The sequence below is a fragment of the Protobothrops mucrosquamatus genome, unplaced genomic scaffold (assembly GCF_001527695.2).
Source record: "Protobothrops mucrosquamatus isolate PMUCROS unplaced genomic scaffold, P.Mucros_1.0 scaffold2685, whole genome shotgun sequence".
NCBI lineage: Eukaryota > Metazoa > Chordata > Lepidosauria > Squamata > Viperidae > Protobothrops > Protobothrops mucrosquamatus.
The window spans coordinates 15,783-33,282 of record NW_015388732.1 but is presented as its reverse complement, the minus strand read 5'-3'; the positions used below and the strand labels follow the sequence as shown (position 1 = coordinate 33,282).

At 46.5% G+C, this 17,500-nt stretch overlaps 1 protein-coding gene across 1 annotated transcript in view; it reads left to right on the top strand.

The window, feature by feature from the left end:
* Nucleotides 1–17,500, top strand: part of LOC107296208 (protein FAM102A-like) — a 33,991-nt gene that overhangs the window by 3,981 nt on the left and 12,510 nt on the right. Inside the window, exon 2 of the mRNA XM_015825558.2 lies at nucleotides 17,026–17,146. Within this exon, the coding sequence (XP_015681044.2) occupies nucleotides 17,026–17,146 (121 nt within the window). The remainder of the gene's footprint in view (nucleotides 1–17,025; nucleotides 17,147–17,500) is intronic.

Here is a 17,500-nt window from a genome sequence, read left to right as displayed (position 1 = left end):
ACGAATTCTCAAAAATGTGCTGCTTTGCATCCTGCTGGATGTGTCGGTATCTGGAATTTTTCCCCCCTACGTTGTCAAATCCTTTCCTTCCACTGCAGTTAGGAGTTATTTCCGGCAGTCAGAATTATTTCCTGGTTCTGGGAGGCGAAATTGAGGAGACACTGAGAGTTGTTTTGGGTTCCCCACAGCTTGTTAGCTCCACGGGCGGCTTATTTCTCCGTACAGGTCGTTCTCAACTTACAACGGTTCATTTAGTGACCGTTCAAAGATACAACGGCACTGAAAAAAGCGACATGCGTGGTTTTTTTTACACTGGCAACTTTTGCAACTGTTTCTTGAAAGTCCCTCTGGTAGGACACGTCCAGAAATCAAAAGTGGAAAGAAATGTCACAGGGGAAGTGAATAAGTTACGTTAATCCCCTATGAATATGTATTTTCTCTTTGATGTAGAGAAACATGAAGCTGTGTTAAGGCCTTGAGTTGCAAAATATATAGCTGGATGCCCCGTTTCGGTCCTTCTACGTAGACACTTCTCTTTTGAGGAGCAAGCAAGATGTTTCTTCTCTGGCAGAAAACTCCCCGGGCGAGGTTGCAAAGATCACAGTCTGTTCCTCTTGGTGTTCACTGGCTTTCTGGGGAAACCATGGTTTGGGTGCAATAGAGCAGAATGAAGAAGTTGATGAGTAAGAACTGTTACGGCTTTTGACACCCCCCCGCATCCTGGAGGCAACCAACTTTTTCCTCCCATCACCAACGGTCTACTCGTGGCGTGAATGAGAAGTAAAGAAGGCAGAGTTAGATTTTCCGTAGGGTGGGTTGGGCTATAAAATTCCCCTGACCAGACATGGGTTTGTCGTGTTTCTCCTGACCCCGGATTCTCTTTGTCATCCCTGGGAATGAGTCCAACTGGAGAAACCGAGAGAAGGCCTACGCAGAGACTAGGCCAGAGGTAGGCAACCTTGGCTCTTTTATGACCCGTGGACTTCAACTCCCAGAATTCCTGAGCCAGCATGACTCAGCTTGGAAACCTCTCCCTTTCCCTCAGCACGGCTGGCTCAGGAATTCTGGGAGTTGAAGTCCACGAGTCATAAAAGAGCCAAGGTTGCCTACCCCTGGACTAGGCCAAGCACCCTGTTTACCAGGACGTGTCCCATAACCTAAAAATGTTGTTAGACTCCCAGTCCTCTGAAACTTAGATTCTCTTCACAGTAAAAACATGGTCTTTTGGGGAAACCCCAGGTTCTAAAGCAGTGGTTCTCAACCTGTGGGTCGGGACCCCATTTGGGGTCGATCGACCATTTCACGGGGGTCGCCAAGCAAGGCTGTCCGCCATTTTTTTTTGTCCGCCATTTTTTTTCCCCTTTTCCGGCGGGTGCCTTACCTCCCTTGGGCTGGGCCAGCTGGTGGTCGGCCTGCTCCGTCTCTGCCGCTTGCCAGCTATGCCTCGGCCGGCGCAGGGGGCGGAACCACGCAATGCGCGGCGCTCCTGGGCAGGGAAAGTCCTCGACTTACAACCGGTTGGGTAGTCCTCGACTTACGACCAGTTTAGTCCTCGACTTACGACCGGTTTAGTCCTCGACTTACGACCGGTTGGGGTCACGGCATTAAAAAGGTTGAGAACCACTGTTCTAAAGTGAATCGGAGTTTGCAAACCACAATAGCTTGGTTCAGCCAGCGTGAGCCGTGGTGGCACAGTGGTTAGAATGCAGTATTGCAGGCTAACTCTGCTGACTGCCAGCAGTCGAAGCATGACACCAGCTATAGATTTGATTTGATTTCCTCCAGGAACTCAGGAGATCTAAAAAAAAAAAAAGCCCACCAGCTTCTGAGCAGGTTTGGCTTAACTGAAAGCTGGAGGTTGAGAAGACTCGTAGCAATGTTCTGCTTGAAGCTACGTGTGAATGGCTCCCGCTGGCTCTCCGTTGCCTTTCCATTCTGCTGCATCTTGAGCTACGTTTCTATGGCCAGCGGGAGCCCATGCCAGCTCTTCTTCTGTTGCCTAGCTGCACCACCCAGGTATAGGGAGAGATGCTCCTGAGAAAGGAAAGATACACACTTCTGTCCCAGCAAAAGTCTGCATCCTGTTTTGTAAAGACAGGTCTTGTGTAATTTTTTTTCCCCCTCCGTCTGTGTACAGTGGATTTGTTTTCCAGGAGAAAACCTGAATCTAGTGCTCACTGGGATTGGGTCTGTCTAGTCTAACGAAGAGAAGGACCAGGGGTGACATGATAGCAGTCTTCCAATATCTCCAGGACTGCCCCAAAGAAAAGGGAGTCAAGCTATTCGCCAAGACACCTGAAGGCAGGACAAGAAGCAACGGATGGAAACTACTCGAGAGAAACAACTAAGGAGAAATTTCTTGACTTGCCTCCAGAAGTTGTGGGTGTTCCAACACTGGAGGCTTGAAGCTTCCTTGATTTCACTGGGCAAAGCGGAAATAAAGGAACTGATTTAACCACCTGCCCGTTCGAAAGACAGATAATGGGTAGTCCTCAACTCACGATCATTCATTTAGCAAGCATTCAGGGTTACGACGGTGCTGAAAAAGTGACTTAACCCTGTGATTTGCTTATCAGCTGTGGCAAAAAAAGGTGGTAAGATTGGACCCAGTTATATATATGATTAGATGATTAGGGGACTGGAGGCTAAAGCATATAAGGAACGGCTGCTGGAATTGGGTATGTCTAGTTTAACGAAGAGGGGGGGGACCAGGGGGGACATGATAGCAGTGTTCCAGTATCTCAGGGGCTGCCCCAAAGAAGAGGGAGTCAAGCTATTCTCCAAAGCCCCTGAAGGCAGGACAAGAAGCAACGGATGGAAACTCATCAAGGAGAGAAGCAACCTGGAACTAAGGAGAAACTTCCTGACAGTTAGAACTATTAACCAGTGGAACAACCTGCCTCCAGAAGCGGCAAATGCTCCAACATGGGAAGTTTTTAAGAAGAGACCGGACAGCCATTTGTCCGAAATGGTGTAGGGTTTCCTGCCTGAGCAGGGGGTTGGACTAGATGACCTCCAAGGTCCCTTCCAACTTTACTATTATTATTATTATTATATGATCCTTCACTTCATGACGGCAGAAATTCCCGTCCCAATTATAGTCGTAAATCAAGGACTACCTGTACATGGTTTTGGCTCTTAAAATGTGGAGTGCAGTCCAGCATGGCAGGTTGTTTCTGAGCCATGGTTTAAGTTGACAGGAAGCCTTCTCAGTGGTGGCCTGTTCAGTCTTATTTGTCTTGATTTCTCAAAGCCCACTCCAGTGTCACAGTGTCCTCTGCCCACGGTCTCACAAAAGCGGTGGCATGGATCCCAGTGACTTCATCCTGAGCTAATCTCGAGGCGGTACCATTCAGTAGCCAGCGGAAAATTTTCAGCCATGAATTTTGAGTTTTGAAGAACCGTCCCATCCTTTGCGAAACAGTCGTGCTTATGTTTGTCAGAATGAATAGTCTACAGTCCTTACAAATGAAGGAACGGAGCTGTTGTGAAGTTGGGGGTGTGGGGGGGAGAGAGAGAAATCTGTTGTGGCCATCCTCTTTTTTTTTTTTTTTCCCCTTGGTTCTCCTAAGTTCTCCATACATCCCACCCATCAGGCTGTATTCCACACTGATGGATCCTCGCATTGGGTTGAGGTTCACCAAAGTTCATTCAACTCTTCAGACACAACGAAATGGAGAACAGAAACTCGGATAAGCTGGAGCTGTGTTGGGGTGTTTTTAAGATCCTGTCCAGATTTGGGACTTCCTTACCTTCTTCTAACAGGTATCTTGGACTGTCGTTCCCATAATTTCAACCAGCTTCCCCCAAAGTATTAGCTGGTGGATTATGGGACTTGAGGTGAGTCCTATCCAAAGAAGGTCAGTTATGAGGAGCAGAAGACAAAAGTCTAACGCCCCTGATCTTCTTTGGATATGTCCAGCTTCCATAATCCAGTGCTTGTGGCTACGCTGGTTGGGAATTATTGGAACTACACTTCAAGACATTTTTAGAGGATGTAGATTAATGTCAATCAAATAAAAATATAGCCGAGTGTTCTGTCTCTCAGTTTCACCTTGCAAGCCAACCTTGAACCATGCATGGACATGTTCTCTTTTACAGGAAGTGAAGGAAATGTCTTAAATCAAGGGTCAGGTTTCAATTATATAGCCATTTATCGATTGTTTCCAGAGGAAACACAATTGTATTTTTGCTAATGGCCATTGTTAAGGATAGGTCTCCATTAAAGTCAATAACGAATGCAACGGGGTATAAGCCAATTCAATCATTATGAGATTACGCCCTCTGTAAGGTTTGGGGGATCTCCGTAGGCGAGAAGTAAATGCTTGCTTAATTCTCCCCCTGGAAGAATGTGTCTGTCACTCAGGATTTCTCCTTAAGGAATTTGTGTGTGCAAAGCTTAACTCGGTGGACAAAGTAATCACAGCCGCGTATGTGTCATTTCATAATCTATAACAAGGCAATAAAGTCGGCTTAAGGTTAGTGGACTTAAGGTGACTTAAGTAAAAGTGACTGGAAGAAAAGTTATTTAACAGGATAACAGAGTTGGAAGGGACCTGGGAGGTCTTCTAGTCCAACCCCCCTACTCAGGCAGGAAACCCTATCCCACTTCAGACAAATTGCTGTCCAGTCTCTTCTTAAAAACTTCCAATTTTGGAATATTCACAACTTCTGGAGGCAGGTTGTTCCACTGATTAATTGATCTGACTGTCAGGAAGTTTCTCCTTAGTTCTAGGTTGCTTCTCTCCTTGGTTAGTTTCCATCTGTTGCTTCTTGTCCTGCCTTCAGGTGCTTTATTCAGAATAGTGCTGGAAGGGACCTTGGAGGCCTTCTAGTCCAACCCCCTGCTCAGGCAGGAAACCCTATACCATTTCAGACAAATGGCTGTCCAGTCTCTTCTTAAAAACTTCCAGTGTTGGGGCATTCACCGCTTCTGGAGGCAGGTTGTTCCACTGGTTAATTGTTCTCACTGTCAGGAAGTTTCTCCTTAGTTCTAGGTTGCTTCTCTCTTTGGTTAGATTCCACCCGTTGCTTCTTGTCCTGCCTTCAGGTGCTTTGGAGAATAGCTTGACTCCCTCTTCTTTGGGGCAACCCCTCAAATACTGGAAGACTGCTATCCTGTCCCCCCAAGTCCTTCTCTTCATTAAACTAGACATCTCCAATTCCTGCAACCGTTCTTCATATGTTTTAGCCTTCAGTCCACTAATGATCTTTGTTGCTCTTCTCTTTGCACAAGTCTTTAGTCTAAGACTTGGGCAAAAAAAACAACAAAAAAACCAAAGTTGCAGCTGAAATCCTATTTTGTTCTACGGGTGCAAGTAAAATAATCCCAAGTTTAAAAAGGAGAGCGAAAGGAAATGGAGTGTCCCTGGGACATGAAACACCAGTTTCCCCTTGTTTATTTAAAGAAATGAAAAATGGCAAAAAGTGTCATTTTGAGGATAAGCATACTGGAAACAAAGAGAGGCTTGTGTTTGTTATTCTCTGCTTAGTTCGCCTTTAAAGTCTCCCAGCCTGATTTGGATAAAAATGTATCTTAATTCAAGAGTACATGTCTTTTTTCTCTCTCTCTCTCTCTCTTTTGAGGCTCAGTTTTGAATTTGGAAGGGCTGTGCTAGGATCCTTCTGCAGAACATGGTCAAGAAAAGAAAGTCAAAAGCTGAATTTTAATTTAATTTGGCTTTCATTTCAATTAAAATATGTGGCTTTCTCATGCATGTACACCCGTAATTAAATGCAGTTAATATCATTCTTCTATAATTGTGTATTTTATGTTTTCCTTTTGGCACATTCAAACATCACCAGTTGCTAACTATTGTCGGATGTGTTCCTGGGACCTTGACTGTATCTCTCTCTCTGTCCCGCTGCGTATATAAAGTTTGGCGTTCTGAATTATTCCAGCACTGGGCAATCTCGTCCCTCTTAAATATCAGGAACAGAACCCACAAAATAATTATTTCTAACCCCCCCCCCCAAAAAAAATCAATCGGATAGGAAAGATCAGAATTCCATACTAATGCTGGGAAAGATTGAGGGCAATACAATGCCTTGGTAAAGCCACACTTGGAATACGGCATCCAGTTTTGGTCACCACGATGTAAAAAAGATGTTGGGACTCTAGAAAGAGTGCAGAGAAGAGCAACAAAAATGATTAGGGGACTGGAGGCTGAAACATATAAGGAACAGCTGCTGGAATTGGGTATGTCTAGTTTAAGGAAGAGAAGGACGATGGGGGACAGGATAGCAGTGTTCCAATATCTCAGGGGCTGCCACAAAGAAGAGGGAGTCAAGCTGTTCTCCAAAGCACCTGAAGGCAGGACAAGAAGCAACAGATGGAAACTTAACCAAAGAGAGAAGCAGCCTAGAACTAAGGAGAAACTTCCTGACAGTGAGAACAATTAACCAGTGGAACAACCTGCCTCCAGAAGCGGTGAATGCGCCAACACTGGAAGTTTTTAAGAAGAGACTGGACAGCCATCTGTCCGAAATGGTGTAGAGTTTCCTGCCTGAGTAGGAGGTTGGACTAAATGACCTCCAAGGTCCCTTCCAACTTTATCATTATTATTATAAGGGGACGACGGAGAATGAGGTGGCTGGATGGAGTCACTGAAACAGTAGGCCTGAGCTTCAATGGACTCCAGAAGATGGTAGAGGACAGGAAGGCCCGGAGGAACGTTGTCCATGGGTCGGACACGACTTCACAATTAACAACAACAACAACCCTGTATTTAAATCTCCCAGAAATCCCAGCCAGCACTGCCTTGACATCTTCTGCTGTTGAAGGATTCTTGGCCAGGCCGTTGAGGTGCATCAGCAAGAACTGGATTCTGTGCAAGATGGTTGTTTACTTTCAGTGTGCCAATGTGGTGACGTTGGCATCCTGGTTTAGAGCATCAGATGGCCCAACGCCAGGAGGGACACGTCTAAGCACGTTGGAGTGTCACCCTAGTCTTTATTTGGGTCTCTTTAAGTGTGATGCAATTCAGGTTTGGCTGGCACTTCCTTCCTAAGACGATGATGAGAAGAAAGCCAAAGAGTTCATTGTGACTAGGAGCAGCCTTTTCAGCTGACGTGTCCCGGTTCCAATTCATCTGGATGTCCACAAAGTGAACTTGAAAAAAGGAGAAATCAGCCCTCCTTTCAGAATAACAGAGTTGGAAGGGACTTTGGAGGTCTTCTAGTCCAACCCCTGCTCAAGCTAGAGACCTTGCTTAAGGACTTAAGGTTACTGGAAAAAATGTTATTTAACAGAATAACAGAGTTGGAAGGGACCTTGGCTGTCCAATCTCTTCTTTAAAACTTCCAGCGTTGGAGCACCTACAACAGGGGTGTCAAACTCAATTTCATTGAGGGCCGCATCAGCATTGCGGTTACCCTTGGGGGGGGGCGACCTACTGGGTGGAGTGGGTGTGGCCTACTGGGTGGGCATGGCCAGCTCTACATCATTCGCGTCAAGGGTGCCTGTGGGGGCCTGGGCAGGAGTGGGACAGATCTGAGGGTCTCTGGCAGAAAGAGGGTGGGACCAGGGCAGAGCCCATCAAGCCGGATATGTGAAGTAGGCGAGGGCCATTTGCTGGCCACTTCCAAGAAATGCGATGGTGCATTTCTTCATTCCTCATAAAGGGTGATACCTCCCCAGCATGCACCCAGGGGGCGAGGCCGACACGGCAGGGGCTGGTTCCTCGCTGTTTCCAGACGGCCTTGTGGAGCTAAGACTGAATGCGTTTCAGCATAGATGGCCACCACAAAATTGTACATTGGCTCCCGGACGGCCTGGGCTAGGGCCAAGGCAGCGGGGGCCGTTCCCTCACTGTTTCCAGGGTGGCTTCGCGGGCCACATGAAACCACTTCGCGGGCCACATCTGGCCCCCGGGCCTTGTGTTTGACATGTCTGACCTACAACTTCTGGAGGCAAGCTATTCCGCTGATTAATTGTTCTAACGGTCAGGAAGTTTCTCCTTAGTTCCAGGTTGCTTCTCTCCTGGATTAGTTTCCATCCGTCGCTTCTTGTCCTGCCTTCAGCTGCTTCGGAAGAATAGGTTGAGTTTCTTTCAGTTTCCCCCAAACTGGTTCTTTGCATTGTTTTCCAGAAGCCTCTTTCGCTCCTCGGGATGACTCGGGACTTGGAGAGCAACTGGATTAAAACATGGAGACCCAACCAAGATGGTTACTCCAATCATTTTGAGAGAAAGATGTGGGTGGCTAGCCTAGAACAAGCCATCCTTGGCAGTAGCATTCTTTGAAAGGTGGACAGTCTAAAAAAAGAGATGGTGTGTGTGTGTGTGGGGGGGGAAACAGCCCTCTTTCTGGGATCTACAGCATGTGGGGAGGATATCTAGTAGTCATACAAGTGAGTCACTGTTCAGTTGACACAAATGGAAGAACAGAAGTTCTGAAGGCTGTGGAGGTTTTGTTTTTTGTTTTTTGAAGCCAAGGTTCCATGGAGAAAGAACCAATTAGTATATTTATGACCCTAATTGAGCCTGGAATTATGGTCCTAAATCTTGCCGGTTGTTAAGTTAGTCATCCCATTACCCTGCCTGATTTTACGGCCCTTTTTTGTGTGTGTGTTTTGCAACTGTTGTTAAACGAACACTGTTGTTGAAGTGAACCCGTGCATTTGCTTTTGCTGAAAACCAGCAAAAAAAAATACACATCACAAACTGTGTCAGATTATTACTATTATTATTAAATTTATTTGCCTCCTATGGAGAAGAACCTAATGCTGGGAAAGATGGAGGGCAATAGAAGAAGGGGACGACAGAGAAGGAGGTGGCTGGATGGAGTCCCTGAAGCAGGAGGCGTGAGCTTCAATGGACTCCAGAAGATGGTAGAGGACAGGAAGGCCTGGAGGAACGTTGTCCATGGGGTCACGATGGGTCGGACACGACTTCGCAACTAACAACAACAACAACAACGGGGGTTACTTCACGGCCAATAAAAAAATGAAGCAGTAAAAAGGAAGTTTAAACAAGGCGAAAGGCGAAATAAAAGAATAGCAAAATAAACAAGGGGGGGAGAAGAAAACTCAAGAAAATACATCGATACGACTGGTTAAAAAACGTCGCGAGGGTGACGCATCCAACCGGCGGTCACGTGTCTGTTGGAGACTGCCAAGAGCTTTACGTGGCTCTTGTATCTTTGAAGATGATTAAAACAGCCGGTTGTTAAGTGAGGACTATCTGTAGAGTATTAGCTCTTTCACTGCTTGTGGGGTTTTAGGAAGACTTAGGACATCAGGATATAGAATTTCACCCGTTTGCAGTTGTTTGAAAGCATCCAAAGGGACAGTCCAGAAAAATAGGATGAGGTCTTGAGGTTTCGATTCTTTTGTGTGCTTGTTGTGTGACAATCCTGGCTGAAGATGCCTGCTTCTTATCTGCCAGGCTGTTTAATCAATTCTTCCGAACTAAATCTCGTGCTCTCGGCTTCTTAAGTATTTCTGACCTCATTTCAGAAGGGCAGGATTTGAAATCGGTCCACCGAGTCCCCTATTACAGCGCAATTAAAAGCAGAGTGGTTTTTAATGTGGTGAGGAACCGTACTCTTCCCACAGTCTTGAGCTACCCAAAATCAAAACAACTTCAACCTTAAAGACCAGTTAGGGAGATGTCTGTTCCCTAAGTCTTTGATGCCTGGGAAGGGGCTGCTGAAAAACATGGGACATCTTCAAAAGGTATCTTTCCGCATAGTCAACTCCTTCAAAAATTGCTAGTTAGCTCGCCAAGTCAGGAAAGCATTGCTGAGAATTCACGGTCTCCTAGAGATAATACTAGGTTTGGAGTTTTCAAGCATGAGAATCTTGAGTTTTTATCCTAAAAAAACCAACAACCTTGTTATAGTCACAAAAAGGTCCACCTTCTGTTCCCACTGAATTTTGTTCTGGGATACTCAATGTTCCAGAGAAGAAGACTGAATTTTGTTCCCACTGAATTTTGTTGTGGGATACTCAACATTCCAGAGAAGAAGACTGAATTTTGTTCTGGGATACTCAACGTTCCAGAGAAGAAGACTGAATTTTGTTCCCACTGAATTTTGTTCTGGGATACTCAACGTTCCAGAGAAGAAGACTGAATTTTGTTCTGAGATACTCAACGTTCCAGAGAAGAAGACTGAATTTTGTTCCCACTGAATTTTGTTCTGGGATACTCAACGTTCCAAAGAAGAAGACTGAATTTTGTTCTGGGATACTCAACGTTCCAGAGAAGAAGACTGAATTTTGTTCTGGGATACTCAACGTTCCAGAGAAGAAGACGGTGGTCAGCTGCTTTGGAGTCTCCATTTCTTATGCCTTCTTTGTGTACATCCATTTTCACGGTGGCCACTTGAACCAAAGCTTTCTTTTCTCCGCCTGGTGCTCAAGAACCACAGTTTTAGCATCCGTGTCGTTCCAATGGGACCACATGGGAATGAGGCCTTCAAAAACGTGTTCCTCAACTCGGTTTCTACCTTCTCCGCTCTGCCAGCTGTGGTTGGATTTTATGAGGGACCACCTTAATCATCCATGTTCTCCTCCCAAAAGACCGAAGGGGAAGGGAACACGGACAAGGGAAGGGAACACGGAACACGGTGAGGTGACCACCCATAAAACCCAACCATTGCTATTGTGTTTCCACAAAAGTAAGACCCAGCCGGAACATAAGCCCTCAGCATGATTTTTCAGGACGATCATAATGTAAGCCCTACCCCCAAAATAAGCCCCAGTTAAGATCATCAGCCAGACGGATGCATTTAATACCGTATTTCCCCGAAAATAAGACTTAATCGGGAAATAAGCCCTAATACATCTTGAGATCGTGGGCGCTCCATCACTGGAGATTTTCAAGAGGAGACTGGACATTTACCTGTCTGAGACGGTATAGGTTCTCCTGCTTGAGCAGGGGGCTGGACTAGAAGACCTCCAAGCTCTATTCTTCCAGCTCTATTCTATTTTGGGGGAGAGTGGAGAAGGTAGACATAGAGCCGAGGAACATGCTTTTGAAGGTCCCATGTGGCTCAATTTTGCCAGGTAATCAGGGACCAAATGTGTGTTTCTAGCTTCTCCCACAAGCCAGAAATAGTTCAAATTCTCTTGTGAGATCAGGAGGCTACAAACCTTGATTTATTTGTGGACCTCCAGTGAGCGTAACCATGAGCCACTGGATTCCAAAGGTTTGTAGTTGTCCTACAGCCTGAGCTTGCTTAATGACCCTTGAGATAGTTCTGTCTCTGGCAGGCAGCCATGGCTCCCACCCAGAAATGACCCATGTCCTCTTCTGTACACGTGGCCATCAGAGCTGAGGTTGATCTGCCCTGTCGCGTTCCCTGCTCAGACGTTATTCAGACTCATGATCTAACACTGCTACGGTCTCGCCTCAGCCCTTACAATCTTCTCTGCCTTTTCCCCTCCTTTGGCTGGGTTCTTAACTGGCATTACGTTCTCTTCCAGTAACAACGGAGAAAGCTGGAGCCATAAACTTTATATTATGGCAGGGACTTGAAGTTCATGAGCAGACTGTTTTCCTGCCAAGACAGTCTTAAATCCCCGAGAGGACCACTTCCCCTTGTGTTTTATCTGTGTGACCTGCCAAAGAATCACCCATGCCTTAAAATGCAGGGCTGCTTCGTAACAGAAGGATATTTCACCGCGTTTCAGACATAAACCGTAGCCGTTCCCTTACCTACGCCGTGTACGTGGCGGGTCTCTCTAGCGAATCATGTTGTTTTTCTCAGCCCGGAGATCCGTATTGTGTTTAGCTTGCAAATAAAACTGGGCTTATAAACTGGTGTTAAATTAATAATAATAGTAAAGTTGGAAGGGACCTTGGAGGTCATCTAGTCCAACCCCCTGCTCAGGCAGGAAACACTATACCATTTCGGACAAATGGCTGTCCAGTCTCTTCTTAAAAACTTCCAGTGTTGGAGCATTCACCGCTTCTGGAGGCAGGTTGTTCCACTGGATAATTGTTCTCACTGTCAGGAAGTTTCTCCTTAGTTCTAGGTTGCTTCTCTCTTTGGTTAGTTTCCACCCGTTGCTTCTTGTCCTGCCTTCAGGCGCTTTGGAGAATAGCTTGACTACCTCTTCTTTGGGGCAGCCCCTGAGATACTGGAAGACTGCTATCATGTCCCCCCTCGTCCTTCTCTTCATTAAACTAGACATACCCAATTCCAGCAACCGTTCCTTATATGCTTTAGCCTCCAGTCCCCTGATCATCTTTGTTGCTCTTCTCTGTACTCTTTCTAGAGTCTCAACGTCTTTTTTACCATCTTGGTGACCAAAACTGGTGTTGCACATGGCAGGGTTGGCGTTCATCACGGTTTAGCCCTGGGTCTGAATGCTGGCTTTGTGACAAACTGGAAGTAGAGGTAGAACTGGGTTGTCAAAAGCCTGTTGGAAACTGGGGAGGGGAGGGGGAGCAGAGGCCACTCAAACCCTGGGTGAGTTTGGGGAAGGATGAGTGTAATTCTGTGGGTAGAAGAAGGACCTTCAGAGAAAAACTGAGATACATCACCCCGGTTTGGCTCAACTGGTAATGAAGTTTACATCATCCCCTTGTTAGCGATGACTTACTTGTCTTGGTGAATTTACTGCCCTGTTTTGTGAAACAAACAAGCCTCGGAGAACAAAACAGCTGGACATTCATCAACTTTGGCTCAGTTGTGTCTCGCATGATGTGCGCCAAGTCACGAAGGAGTGACTTTTCGCCCTGACTGGTTGCGTTGTCAGGACAGCTGATGGGAAGACAAGCTACTTGTGATCCCAAGCCCTAACTATGAGGTTGCGGGATTCCTTGACTCATAAGGGTCTGTGCCCACTGCTTTAAGATCTCTTGAATTTGGGATCTGGAAGGGTGGTGGTGGTGGTGGAACAAGCTACGTCACTTCATCCCAGGAACATGGATTTAGCAGCTGTAAAACAAGAGAAGCCTGTTGAAATACGTAGGATACTACAGTCCGTTCAAACCATGGTTTTTTTTCCTTTAATTTGTACCCTGAGAATGCTTGCAGACAGGATTTCATCTGTTCCCGTCAACTGATGCTTTTATCTCACCCACGCTGGTTTAAAACGTCTTCTGATCTCTAGCATCTGATACCAGATTTCCTTGCTCGTACATAAAGAGCGAAATCCTGCACAATGTTGCAGATTTGGGGTGTTCACCACGAGCTTTTAAAAGCATTTTCCTACACGGACCCACCACCACGCCTTTGCAGATCTTACAGCCCAGGGGTGGGGGGAAAAAAATCAGAATTAAAAATGCTTTTTGGCACGGCGAGGTCTGGCCATGAAAAAGGGATGTTCTGAAATGTTTTTCTCTCTCTCTCTCTGACACAGTTCTTCTGGAATTAACAGTTGGCTAAGAGAGTGACCTCTCTCTCTGAAACTAAAACAACAAAAATGAAAAGCAGCTGGTTGGTCTTCTTTTCAGCCATTTTTTGTTGTGTAGTTTAGAGGGGGAAACGACATTCCAGAACGGTGATGCCGAAGTTGTTGAGTTGGCAGCCAAGCTGAGCATCCCTCCACGGACATCAGCCAGTAAATGGCTGGGGTCTGAACAAGGGGCAGGATCCAATATCAGAAGAAAAAGGGGACAAGTGTGTATCTTGTTGTTTTTCGGAGCCCCTCCTTAAAGAAGTACATCTTTAACAGGGTTAGATGTCAGTAACATGGTCTGGAGAAACTATGTTTGTGAGTTAGACAGACACCAACAATGTCTATGGAGGTTCTCAGTCCTCAGTCCATGGTTGTCCCAAAGATGCTTTTTCAGGAGGCAACCGGACTTCGTTGTTAATAATAATAATAATAATAATAATAATAATAATAATAATAATAATAATAATAATAATAATAATAATATAAAGTTGGAAAGGACCTTGGAGGTCATCTAGTCCAATCCCCTGCTCAGGCAGGAAACCCTATACCATTTCAGACAAATGGCCGTCCAGTCTCTTCTTAAAAACTTCCAGTGTTGGAGCATTCACCGCTTCTGGAGGCAGGTTGTTCCACTGGTTAATTGTTCTCACTGTCAGGAAATTCCTCCTTAGTTCTAGGTTGCTTCTCTCCTTGATCAGTTTCCATCCGTTGCTTCTTGTCCTGCCTTCAGGCGCTTTGGAGAATAGCTTGACTGCCTTTTCTTTGGGGCAGCCCCTGAGATACTGGAACACTGCTATCATGTCCCCCCTCGTCCTTCTCTTTGTTAAACTAGACATACCCAATTCCAGCAACTGTTCCTAATATGTTTTAGCCTCCAGACCTCTAATCATCTTTGTTGGCCTTTTGCTTCTCATCCAAGAAGCTTCTTCAGCTCGGACCGGATGGTGGGGAAGGGAAGGATTTACACTCCTTGCAGACACAGGGCAGAAAACATCCTGCAGAAAGCACAGCTCCACAACGCAGCCCTTTTCAGCAGTGCCAAGAAGGCCCCACACCCATTTGCACCACTCAGGTGACCCTGAGGACACAGACAAACCTCCAAGTGGCCTCAACGACTCTCCAAAAGAAGGCAAATGACCAGCTGTCTGCAAGGAGTATAAATCCTTCCATCCTCCACCCTCCAGTCAGAGCTGAAGGAAGCTTCTTGGATGAGAAGCGAAAGGTCTTCAAAGAAAAACAAGAAAGCCCAGTTGCCTCCTGAAAAAGCACCTTTGGGAGACACCAACAAGTTGTGCCAAGAGGTGTGAAGGAGGCATGGGTTCTCTGTCCCCACCTGTCTAATTGTCTTCTCTTTCCAGGATCATGTAGAAGAAACATTAGGTTGTTTATGAAGGTCTGCAAGCTTCATCCACTCCTAAACATCTTCGATTCCTCTTCCGGTCTATCCTTGAAAAGGAATTGCTTCTCAGTGACGTGTCTCTTAGTCAGCATACACGTCTTACCATCCTGACCAACTGGTTGGGAAAGTAGGAGTAGATCAACTGCAAAGCACCTTCTCAATGGCTTTTCAGCTCTTGGGGTTTCAAGGAAACCATCGGTCTCAACCTTCCAGGAGGTGACACCGATTTTGGAACAGGAAGTGAGGTCTTTGTAGCCTTCAGGAACAATGTGTATGGTTCCAGAATCGGAGTCTCCTCCTCTTGAGATCTTTGAGGTTGAGTTTCAGCTTTGCTGCAGGATAGTGTCCCCCAAAAAAACCCCGAAGGGGGCATCTGAAATCTTATCTCTCATCTCCAACTTTCCATGTGGGAGAAACGGATCCCAGATGTGCATGTGGCCACTGTGTGATGGAGCAAGTGAGAAACCAGACCCAATTGCTGAGTTTCTTGTGTTGATCACCTCTGCTTGTGGGTTATCTTTTCCGCTCCTCCCTCCCTCCCTCCGTTTCCTTCCTTTGCATCCGGATTCTTCTGAAACGGGTCAAACTTTCCGCCGATGGCTGTGGTTGAAGCACCACGGCCTTGTAGTTTCAGGGCTGTCCTTTCTCTTTTGATTTTCGATGGTGCGACGCTTCCAGCGGGGCATCACAAAATCAGATCAAAAAGGACCACGTTAAGCGAGAGCCGTTGTTGATCTCTGAGGGCGTCGCAAAGGCCTAAACCTCATGGGCTGGTTGACAGGTTGAATCCTGGCGTACTAGCACTAAGGGACCACATTCACATATTGTTTAGTTTTGCATCGTCACAAATTGCGTGCTGATTTAGAGCAGTGGGGGAAAGTGACTATTGTCTTCAATGCAACTTGAGTTGGCTTGGTCTCGCTCTCCCTACCTTCCTCTTTCTCTTTCTTCCTCTCCCTCCCTCCTTTCCTTCCTTCCTTCCTTCCTTCCTTCTTTCCTTCCTCTTTCTCTTTCTTCCTCTCCCTCCCTCCTTCCCTCTGGAGGTTTTTAAGAAGAGGCTGGACAGCCATTTCTCTGAAATGGTCTAGGGTCTCCTGCCTGAGCAGGGGGTTGGACTAGAAGACCTCCAAGGTCCCTTCCAACTCTGTTATTCTGCTATTCATTTTTCCTTCCTTCCTTCCTTCCTTCCTTCCTTCCTTCCTTCTTCTCATCTCTTTTCCTTCCCTCCCTCACTTCTTCCATCCATTTACCAATCCATTCACCCATCCATCCATCTCTTTCCTTCCCTTCCTCCCTTCTTCCATCCATCCATCCCTTTCTTTCCTTCCTTCCTTCCTTTCTTTCCTTCCTTCCTTCCTTCCTTCCTTCCTTCCTTCCTTCCTTCCTTCTTTCCTTCCTTTCTTTCCTTCTTCCTTTCTTCCTTCCTTCCTTTCCTTCTTCCTTCCTTTCTTTCTTTCTTTCTTTCTTTCTTTCTCTTCTCATCTGATCCAACCCACGTAAAGCTTCTGCAAGTCTCCTCCTCTTCAAGTTGACCATTTTTCTTTTTTTCCTGAGCCAGCTGCATCTTTTCCTTGATGTGGGCAGTTGCGGGTTTTGGTGTTGCTTTTTTTCCCCACTTCGCTTTTTCAGCAAAACACTCAAGGAAACAATGGTGCGAAATGAGTTCTTCCAGAACACGGATCGGGAGTTGAGTTTTCACGAGGGGGGGGGGGGAAATGGCCTTTATTTTGAAGTATGTCCTCTGACTTGAGAGCAGTAGATTGACGAGAATTACCATGCAGGTAGTCCTCAACTTATACAACAATTCATTTAGGGACCATTCAAAATGACGACCGCGCTGGGGAAAAAAAGCGACCTAAGTCCGTTTTTCACGCTGAACGGCCGTTGCGGCGTCACCGTGGTCAAAATTCAGACGCCCGGCAACTGATTCGTCTTCACGACGGTTGCGGCGTCCCGGGGCTCGCGTGATTCCCCTTTGGCGACCAGCAGCGCCGGCAGGGGAAGCCCCATGCACTTAACTAACGGTCTTGCAAACTTCACCAACTGCGGCGATTCACTTAACAACCAGAAAAGTCGTAAAACGGGGCGAAGCTCACGTAATAACCGCCTCGCACAGCGACAGAAAAATGGTGGGCTCAAGTCGAGGACCGCCTGTCCAGAATTGGTTTTCCTTCCTTCTGAGGGATCTTTGCAGTCCTTCCCAAGCGTCAAACCTTTGGAAGAATCTGGTTGCCTATTTTGGTTTTTTTTTTTCTCTCCCCCCCAACCCCCCCAGGGAAGAAGTTCAAGAGAACTGCGTGCGTTGGAAGAAGAAATTCCCCTTCATCTGCAAGATGAGCGCTAATCCCACCACGGGGCTCCTGGACCCCTGCATTTGCCGAGTGTCGGTCCGGAAAGTGAGTCCTTTGGCTGGGGGCTGGGGGTGTGTGGAAAACCCTCATTGGCAAAACCTCTGGGTTCCCCACAACAGCTGATGTAAAAACTGCCCTCTTGGATCAGAGATGTTCCTGAGTCCTAATCCTGAATCCAGGACTTTTTTGGGGGGGGGGGGGTGTCTCCTTCTGGCCTATCTGGATTAGTCCTCTCTCTCTCTCTCCACATCCTTTAGAGCAGTGTTTCTCAACCTTGACAATTTTAAGGCATGTGGACTTCAACTCCCAGAATTCCACAGCCAGCAATGCTGGCTGTGGAATTGTGGGAGTTGAAGTCCACACGCCTTAAAATTGTCAAGGTTGAGAAACACTGCTTTA